The sequence below is a fragment of the Beta vulgaris genome, chromosome 5, assembly GCF_026745355.1.
Source record: "Beta vulgaris subsp. vulgaris cultivar EL10 chromosome 5, EL10.2, whole genome shotgun sequence".
NCBI classification, from domain to species: Eukaryota; Viridiplantae; Streptophyta; class Magnoliopsida; order Caryophyllales; family Amaranthaceae; genus Beta; species Beta vulgaris.
The window spans coordinates 7,527,169-7,537,781 of record NC_079206.1 but is presented as its reverse complement, the minus strand read 5'-3'; the positions used below and the strand labels follow the sequence as shown (position 1 = coordinate 7,537,781).

General features: G+C 35.9%; 2 protein-coding genes across 2 annotated transcripts; both read right to left on the bottom strand.

Moving 5' to 3' along the window:
• Positions 1-344: 344 nt before the first annotated feature.
• LOC104892501 (selT-like protein) lies at positions 345-3,155 on the bottom strand. The gene is given in 5 exon segments (XM_010678454.4): positions 345-656; positions 1,014-1,329; positions 2,714-2,778; positions 2,882-2,952; positions 2,955-3,155. Coding segments are annotated over 5 exon segments (678 nt in total). The 5' UTR covers positions 3,061-3,155; the 3' UTR covers positions 345-536.
• Positions 3,156-4,217: 1,062 nt separating this feature from the next.
• Positions 4,218-8,652, bottom strand: LOC104892500 (pentatricopeptide repeat-containing protein At5g47360). Its single transcript, XM_010678452.4, has 3 exons — positions 6,756-8,652; positions 4,825-4,915; positions 4,218-4,717 (listed from the first exon to the last, which is right to left on the bottom strand). Exon 1 carries the CDS (start codon positions 8,373-8,375, stop codon positions 6,948-6,950), a length of 1,428 nt encoding a protein of 475 aa, XP_010676754.1. The 5' UTR covers positions 8,376-8,652; the 3' UTR covers positions 4,218-4,717; positions 4,825-4,915; positions 6,756-6,947.
• Positions 8,653-10,613: the final 1,961 nt, after the last annotated feature.

Sequence of the window (10,613 nt, the reverse complement as noted above, 5' to 3'; positions counted from 1 at the left end):
TTCTTGTCTTTGTTATTGGTTTTATCGCTTTCACAGAAGAAGAAAGGAAATAAAAATGCAGAAAAAAGGAGAAAGAATGGGAACATAAAAGCTATCCCCTTGCACTCATAGAGAAGTAGAGAACACACATGGGTAGTTACAATACGTAGCAATGTGTACTTCCCCCTATCTGAAATAAGTGAAACACTTCTCTTATTAATGTGAGCTTTTTGAAAAAAAGTGTTTCATGTACTTCATAATGGAGGGACTATGCGACCCTAATTCGTAGCATCAGTGACTAAGCATCACAATAACTAAACTAATTAACATTCGTTTCTACAAAAGTTAATGCCTAATACCAGAAGGAAAGAAAATGTAACACCACACTATAGATCATAAATTGCAGTACAAGCCAAGGCACCAAAATCTGAGTACATATATGATCATCTTTACGTCCAGTGGTGATATCAAAATTTACATGGCAAGAAAAACCAGAGGGTTAAAATATCCATGTCAATTCATTAAACTAGGATAGTAGAAAGTTCTCCTGATTGTCTTCAAGACCACATATTAGCCCCCGAAGCGTCCACAAATTTAGAACCAGCAAGCCTTTTGCCAATGAGGTCCTTCAATTCAATTTCACCAGGAAATCTTTGCTGTGCCAATTTCGAAAATACCTACAGTAGATTCACACAGATGAGCAGCAATCAGACAAATTTCATATAGCAGACGGATATTCAAAACGAACTAGATTAATGATTTTTTTGCACTTATCAGAATCATACAATACTGGGCCAAACAGAAGACTGTCAGTACGACAACACAAACGTACTAAAATAGAACAATTTAATTCTTAAGCTTTATCATTCATCTATCTTTAACAACATAATGAACGGAGACTGAAAAGGATCCTCATATTCCCCAAATATTAGACAAAGTAAGATGCCATCCAGGCAAAAACAAATGGGAAAACACACAAGATTTAAAGAAAAAGATTTTGACATAAACACAAAGGTAAGTATCCAATAACTTACTGGTTCTCCATCAATAAAAACTTCAAAAGCACCAGAGCTTTGTAGGGAGGACTGGATGAAATTCCCAAATAGCCAGGTTGCAGAAATAGTTCCAAATCTATTAGCACGCAATGAGTAATACCATGTTGGGGGAGACATTCCCAGCCTAGGAAAGATCTGATCACCTGCCATTATGACGGCAAATACTCCAACTTGAGCAACAGGTACCAATTTGCTTAGGATGCGTTTTGGAGGTGAAGGTGGATAATTCGCAAGAGCAACATTAATTCCAGGAAACTGAGTCTCTAGCATATTCTTCATAGCCACAGCAGTACCCCTAACGTAGACAAACAATTAAATGTAAGAAGGTCCCGTTAATCCAACAAACAGAAGTGTGAAACAGTTCCACATAACTTCAAAGTTCAGAAACAAAATGGAGGGCAAATAATTATATTATCAATAGCAGCTTCAAGAGTGCAAGGGCTCTAAAACTTATAGATAGGAACCAAGATAGTAATTTGCTTCATTGTTGATATCTTGTCTCATGTATCCTTCATGACTAGATGAAGTTGTGACTAAAAAGTACGAAAATGTAAACCATCAAGCACATTCTACCTTTCAAACTGGTAGATTTCACAATTGGTTGCAGTCGCACATTCCTTTTGTAATGTTAAATATTTTCTTACCAAATCTAATTTGTCTACTTCCTGTACAAGCTTGTATTCAAGTATGAATTACATCCAAGATATTCCGCTCCTTAACTAAGAAAGTACTAACACATCGTCATCATGCATAGGAACTAGGAAGTCCGGAGGAAAATACTAGCACCCAATAAAGAAACTAGCTACAGCCTTCCTTCTTTATAATCTGAGGGCAAAGCCAGGATAATCACCAATAGTATCAAATTATCCTCCAATCTAAGTACCCAAAAGGCTATAAAGCATTCCAACAAAACCAAGATACCTTCAATCAGAAGATCAAAGAGAAAAAAATGCACTCAGAACTTGGCATACACTCCAAGAGAACACTACCAAGTACCACCAAGTAACCATGGAATTCCCGTCATCACAAGTTAAAACAATCCCACAAATTTCAATTATTCTGCAAGCCTTCAAGGCAGTGTCCAAATCAGAAATAACCCCATAACATGCTAAACACCATTTAACAACCTAAACAATTTGCTATAACGGTCACTGATCTCATTGTATTCCCATCATCCTCCTCCAACCCTGCAAACTTTCCTAATTAATAGAGTACATCCACCAAATGCAAGCACCTAATTAACTCCTTCAACTAAATTAATTCATTATAACACTTTCGCTCGCGCTAATATTAAATAAACATTGCAAAAACAAATGGCAGATGGCCATATACACCATCAAGAATTAGAAGAAGCAAACACGATTAAAGACAAATTCTCAAATGAAACAGTCTTACCATGAGACTATCTCACTATTTATCATAAAGGGTCACTTTTCGTTTACGCTACTTTTCTAGTGACCCCCTTGGTCAAATAGTAAGGTAAGACGGTCTTTCTAGAGATCGAAAAGCGATTAAAAAGCCAATCATATCAAATCATAACATGATAACAATCATAATAAACAAGCCTGATTAAAACCCCAAAACAGTATAATCCCACAAAAATCAGACCTATAATTTCCAATTAAATAAATAAATATGATCCCAGAAAAAATAAATAATCAAACAAGAGAATTAATTACTTGTAAGAGCAAGAGGAGCAGAAATCAATAGTGACAGTATGTCCATAACCAATGGAATTCGATTGCTGCAATTTCAACAATAACAAAAAACTATATCAATACTTAAACATATTGAATTAAAGCGAAAATTCGTTAAAAATAAAAGGTGGGTAACAAAAAATATGTTACCTGAGTAGGGAATTCAAGGGGTTGATGAATTGAAGAAGGTTTAGGGACATGATTATGATGATGATGTATTGATTAGAAGAAGAAGAGGGTTTTTGAGGAGGAGAGAGAAAGAGGTTGAAGATGTCAGTTGAGAAGAGGAAAAGAGGGAGTCCTACTAGCAGAAGTTGAATCCGATCCATCGTTTCTGATTTTGCGTTAATAGAACTCACAAGTGAAGACAATGAATGAATAAATTCACCTCTATATATATATGTGCGTTTTGTGTGGATTGGAACTACTAGTTGGTTAAAGTTTCGGGAGGTGGTATTCGAGAGTCGCGATTAAATCCATCTTCAACATTTCATTTTTTGTAATCGGATTCGGGTTCTTTTCAGATTGGTTAATCGTTCGAATCTGATATGGGTCAGATTATAACAGGTCAAATCAATTAGTGGTTATTCTTGGGTTAGGCCGGAATCGGTTACGGATCACCAGTTCACCGTATTTTCGGGCATGATTCGTTTTTGTATCATTGCGGATTTGGGTCCGGTCAGTTTTTTACAGCTCTATATATAACCCTATGTTTTATACCTCTGTACTCATTCTCAATATCTATATGATTTGTTGATAACGCGTAACTTTAACCATTAATATTTATAATCAATAATAGGAAAATTTGTTAGAAACAACCTTTTAAATACAAGTTTTTGCGAGAAACCGTCTTTGAGAAAAAATCTGGCAAAAAAAGACCTTAAGAAGAAAATATTTTGCGAGGAATAACCTCGATCCATTTTACGACATTGACCAAGCAATTTTCAGGGTTGACTCATTAAAACCAAAGATATGGAGGGCTCTTGAACCTTTCAACTATGTTTTTCTCCATTTTTTGACATTGACCAAGTATTTTCCAACATTAACTCATTAGTACATGAAGGGAAATGGGATTGAAACATAAAAACTTGTATTTAAAAGATTGTTTTTGACAAATTTTACTTAATAATTTGTAAGTTTGATATTTTGTTAATGCATCAAAGAAACACCACATGAATGAGCTTTTTTTTTCCATGCATAAGTTGCAAACGATTGTTGAGATGGATTATGTGAATACTACAAAGTACAAACAATCTAGGAACAACTGAAATGTTACAGTACATTTTATCTAGTACACCCAGGTTTATCGTACATCTAAGACTATCTTTTTCGCTCATGCTCTCCAAATGTGCAATGACCAAACATATCGCCCTGGATATACGATAATCCCAGATGCCTGGCATAGGTTTCGATGGCAGGGCAAGTCGGGATGCCCGTACTTGGTACTTCTATAAGAAACACCAAAAAGACTCCAACTACAAGGGAGAGTCTGTGAAGGCCGAGCTGGACCCCAAAAATTCTATTAGCCCTCTCATATCATCAAGGCAGAGAATAAAAAAAACAGGATATGAAAACACATTTGATTTTGATGCAAATACAAGATGAACATCTTAATACACATGGATGTGAGGATGTCTACGAGAGGCTGGCAATAATCTGGTCCACACAATGGTGCAGATACCGTGCCTAAGGAGCTGGTCTTTCGCAATCTTCTGCTGGGTGTGGCAGGAAAAAGCCAGATCCACCTGACCAGCAACATGTGTGTTGTATATCACACTCAGATCTGCCACTATCTGACTATCTTCAACATCCGGATGACTTGTATCATAACCATCGATCGGATTTTATCAACACTGCTACGTAGCCATCATCAAATTCAAAAAAGTAACCCTATGATGAAAGCCGTGAGCTTCTGATTATCAAATGGTTACTCGGACTTGAGTCAAGGTCCTCACTTATAAATGTAATAATCCCTAACCTGTAAGGCTAATCAGCCAGAACATGCCCAAATTATTGACAAATCAACTAAGCTGAAAGGGGATACTGGACTACACCAGCTGGTCTTAGAAAAAGGCAAGTAAGCAAGAAAGTACCTGCCACCGGAATGAAGCAAGCTAAAACTCTTGGCCCAATAAATTTAACACAGCTACAAGCGTCTTCAGGAGTCCTTTCCTAGTCTTGCACCTGCACAAGAAAAGCTGAAATTAGAAACAAAGGCATGTCTAAAAGCAAAAATAATTCTAACAAATGATAAGAGAAATCCTATTCCAAATACTCCTCGAAAAAGCATCCTATTCCAAAGGATAATTGACAAAAGTATTATCCAAGACCTCTACTATTAGACATTCATTAACAGAAAGGCCAATCAGTTACTACTATTAGACTTTACAAGCTGATTCAGCAGACAATATGCTAGACAGAGGAGAAAACTCAAATGCTAAATTGGTGTTGAAACCACTTAACAAATTCCTTCCCGAATATGAGGTCATTTTCTTGTCAATGTTTTGGGATGAAAGGGTAAGTTTAACGCTTTTCAAAAGAACCCAAACGATTCAATCTTTATGGCTAACGGATTTGACTCAAATCCACCTACACTTCTTCACATCAATACATCCTATCAAGGACCAACCCTTCTCCTGAAGTTATGGGGCTATTTTGCCGAGTTTCCTTAGAGAGAGTTGTCTTGCGCCCCTAGACGTGACATGATATGATACCATCACATAAAAAGGATGAGTAAGAGTCAGCTACTCTAATAATGTCTCATATTGCCACCGCTTCCATTCTATAAAAAAAATTAGAGATCCAACCCCTTTCGGTTTGCTTCAACTGTCCAAATTCAACTGGTGTACTGATATCAACAGCATATATGCATGATTGCATGTGGAACGAGCCATTCGTGCCCTAGTTTAACAACTTAACTGCAGTTTTAACAACAGGGCCATTTGACATACTCCTGGTTCGGAAAATAATCCGAACTTCTGAAGGAATCTACTTGAAGTTTTTTGTTCTTGTGGTCAAGCTATCCTATTATAGGTTGTCGAGTGGGAGTTGGGGAAAAGAGTACTATGCCAAATTTCCCAATGCAAGAAGATACACTTGATGTCTTCTTTCGATAGAGGCGTAGATAGAGATAAAACTTTGTATTGCTCATGCATCTCCCATCTGATTCCCAAAGGTGTTCCTCACACCACTATGGTCTTGTTTGATGAGTCCCCACTCCCCATGCCTCGTATAAAGTGATTTCTAACACTGCTAATATTTAATAAAAAATCTAAGTTAATCTAAACAAGCATACCTCTAATCAGAATATCTCAAAGGCGATCACCCTCCCTTTGCACCTCAATGCCTCATGCGCACTTCTTTGATACACTATTAGCAGGCACTCATAGTTTGAATTTACTTCTTTGAGTACCAAAAATTTTATTCTAAAAGAATATGGAGAATTGTTTAGACAAGGTAAAACAGAGTTACAAACTTACATCTTATGCAACCTTATTCACCGGAAAAAAAAAACTTACATCTTGCAAGGGTCATTCTACACTAGAAACTTGGAGCATAATTTGATTGAAGGAGCTTAGCCACAACAAGTACCAAAATTTTTATTCTCCACCACAATATAACTTAAACCACTTCTACTGATCTCTAAAAGCTAAAGAAAAGGAAGTCCAATTAGGACTCAAAGAAGATAAAACTGAAACCGCTGGGTCTCTGTGTCTTTGTTTCTCTTTGTCCAGGGGTAGAATTTTGGTACCAGATAGATTCAACCTTAGCAGACTAGCAGTTATACGGGTATCTGGAATAATTAACGACGTTTTCCTTATCTAACACAACTCCAGCATATAAAAGGCTTACACTTCTATAAATAGAGGTCATAATGTGAAAAATCGCAATCCAGAGTAATGCTCCAAAGAAAATAATGAGAAAGCAAACGAAAATAAGATAGATGTTCCATGATTTTTAGTAGCTAACAATTTAGGCAGGATTGCATGCTTTAAAACTTTATAATAGCATAAGAAATGCTTACCATGTATCTTAAGCTGATAGCAACTTGAAAACTCTGCCTTGATCAATACATCTCACAAACAAATTCGATCAAGATTGCTCAACCAGCATGCTTTTGTGGTCCCAAATGAGTAGCTTGCTTTAATAACTCACAGATATCCTTCAGAAATTCAAGTAACCAGGACAAACTAAGAAAAGGACGCGTTGTTGACTATTATTTTCTCGTCTTACACAATTGTGCAAGTGACTCCATACAGATTGATCCTTTTAGATGCTTGTAAATAACATCAACGTACGAGGCATTGATTTGAATCCCTTTCTCAACCATTAGACTGGCAAGTTTTGCCAACTCTACCTCATGGTTTTGCTGACAAAGCCCAACAAGCAGTATCGAGAATATATCAGAATCAATTGTCACTACAGTGTCCTTCTTTGCAATATCTTCATATAGACTGAATGCATCAATAAATCTTTCTTTTAAACACATATCCTTTATCAAAATGCTAGATGCCAGCCCATCAGGCCTCACAGCATTATCCAGCATCCACTTGAAAAGCTTATGTGCCTCCTCAAATCTATTGATCCTCAACAAAGAGATCACAAGAGAACTATAGCACTCACTACCCGAGACATGACCTCTAGCAACTACATCACTGACCAGTTTAAATGCTTTGTCTGGGTACCCTTCACCACAAAGTCCTTGGATCAACACACTCATAGTCACCCTATTCGGTTGGCACTTAGAACCCTCCATACGATCCAATATCGACAATGCCTCAACCGACTTTCCATGTTCACACAAGCTTCGGACGACTGACGTATAAGTAATAACACTTGGTGAACACTCCCCACCTTCCTTCTCCATCTCCCCCAACAACTCCATCGCTTTCTCAAAACTACCAACCCGACAAAGCCCATCAAGGAGAGCAGAGTAAACCACCAAATTCGGAGTACATCCATGACTTTTCATAATCTTAAACAACTCACAAGCATCCTCCAATCTACCCACATTGCAAAAACCCTTAAGCATTGACATAAAAGTAATCATATCAGGACACAAATTACAAGATTCCATCTCTCTCATCAACCCAATTGCCATATCAAGATCCCCCTTCTCACAAAACAACCCGATTACCACATTATACATCGTCGAATCCGGCCTACAATCAAATTCCCCCATCTTTCTCAATACCCACAAACCCTCATCAGCAGTCCTGGCTTCTCTACACAAATTAAGAACAACTTTAAACAATTTCACATTAGTTAAATAGCCTTCAACCCTATAACATTCAAGAATCTCTCTAATCCTACCCGGGTTTCGACGTATTTGGAGCAACTTACAAGCTAAGCTATACATATATTGAGTATGCCTATACTTTGGCTGGAGACCAGCCCAGATAAAGAAACGAAGACCCAGTTGAGGTTCATTTGAACAAAATCTATGCAACACTTCACTAACACATTTTGAATCTAATTGAGCTGCAATGCGAATTAGGGTTTTTTCTGGATTTTTGGGGTGATTAAGGAGGTGGGTGCAAAATTCTTCTGCTGTTGAAAAATTGATTGTTTTAGTCAGCAAAAATGGTGGAGATTTTACTCTAAATGTAGAGGAGACGATGCCACGAAGTGAAGAAATCGCCATTTTAGGTGTATCAAGATCTAATTTTTATCTATAGAATAATTCTGAGTTCTTGCTCAAATATGGATGTGTTATGTGTAAGATATAAATTGTGAATCTTAAAACTTAAATTGAGATTACTCCTAAACAAACCTACAAATTTAAGGAAGATCGAAATTACCAGTCTCGTAAAAAAAAAACAGATTGATTTGGCCCGCAATGCTTTTCTCTCACTCTGCTTCTCAAATGTGATGTAGGAATTCCGAAGTTGTGTTTTGTGTGAGACAATTTCGTCAACAAGTTGGGGTTAGCTGTTAGACTGTACTAAGGGTGTTCATAAAATACCAAAATCGAAAAATCGTACCGAAAAACCGGTCAAAGGTGGTAACCGTATCAATAAAAAAAATCTTAAGGATACAGTTACCGAATCGATAAAATTAATGGTTAAATAGTACGGTTACAGTTATGATTTTTGAGTGAACTGTTAACCGAAATATCGAAATATTTATTTTCTATTTTATTTTTTGTGAAACATTTTCCAACAATTACATTAATTCTAATATTTGTTACTAATTTACAACAATTAGAAGGAGTATGTGATTACTTGAAACTTAGTACTAAGATAAACACTATAATTAGGAAATGGAGTGAGTTCTTAGTGTTAGTTATATTTTCTAATAGATTTATTATCCACTTTATAATACATTTTATATTACCGTATATATAATATTAAAGTATATGCAAAGAAAATAGAAAATATATATGTATATTAAGTAATATATAATACTATAACTATAATAACGGTTAATAGTTAACCAAAAAACCATACCGAAAAGCGGTTAACTGCTTAGGCAGTAACGGTCTAAACGATTACGATTCGCAAAAAGAGCGAACCGAAACTTTCGATTACCAGGACTGAAATGTTATTTCGGGACGGTTAACCACCCATGAACACCCCTAGACTACAACCTTTATCAATTATCAATTTATCATACACTTGTGGAGTAATGGTACATCGTGAGTCCGTGAGTGTGGTATTATATTATGTAGAGTTGGTAAAAGTAGATCCAATCCATCAACTCAACCCAAATCCGACCCAATAATGATAAATTGGGTCAAAATTTTAACTCGTATAATTAAATGGATTGGATTAGGTTGAAAATTATCAATCTGGATTCTACCTATCTAATCATTCTACTTAGATAGGTCAAGTTTGGGTTGGGTTGACCTACTAACTAACCTATTTATTTTCCCATCAAAATAACCAATTTTCCAAGTGAAATGAACAATAAAAGGGTTGAATTGTATTTAAATTTGTCTTCTTGTTATATATGACCTATTTATACTTCGACGTTCGTAGAATGTTTGATGAAAATTAGAAAAATGTTATTAAATGGGTTAGTGACAATTTTAGGTCGTCCCGTTTATTATGATCAGGTTGGGTTGAGGTCTTGTCAACCAGAACCCAATCCGCGTCAACGCATTTCCAACCCTAGTACTCCCTCCGTCCCATAATATAGTGCTTATTTCATTTTTGGTGGTCAAATTTTAAAATCTTTGACCGAATATTCTCATTTGTATATATAAAAAAACATATTCATGTAGGATCTAGTTAGATTCGTCTCAATGTGTAGTTTCATAATATCAACTTTTTATATTTTTTATTAATAAGGAATTGAAGATATTAAAGGTCAAAGTTACGTTTTGGAGACCGTGAAAAAAGAAACAAGCACTATATTATGGGACGGAGGGAGTATTACTTAGGTTATTTTTCTTCCTCAAAACTCATTTGAAAAACTACATATAAGCATGCAAAATGATGAAAGCTCTAAATGAACAATTGAGTAAAAATCATAGAATGATGAAAACTCTAAAAAAGCAATTGCGCAAAAAATAGTTTTCGGTGCATGCATGATACACCCAGGTCTACGTATTGTGTATATAAATTCCAAACAGATCTTTTATATTTATACTAATTAATTCTATTATCGCTTATATTTTTATACATTTGTGAATTTTTCAATCTCTCAAACCAAAAGCAAGGATTCCCTTGCAGTTATCACTTATCAGTGAATGGATTACAAGTTTGTGTCATGGAAACAAGCTAGGTTTTATTTGTAGAACAACGACAAGTAGCAACTAGAATAGATTTATCCAACCAAATAGTGGTGTGACTTAACAACATTGTCCTAAAATTGAATTTGTCCTTCTGTACAGAAAATTATTTCTATGATGTAGTACACAAAATTTGTTTGAGAACTC

Bases quoted from the DNA above. Each gene is read 5' to 3' on its own strand.
- LOC104892500 (XM_010678452.4), bottom strand. From the start codon at position 8,375: ATGGCGATTTCTTCACTTCGTGGCATCGTCTCCTCTACATTTAGAGTA.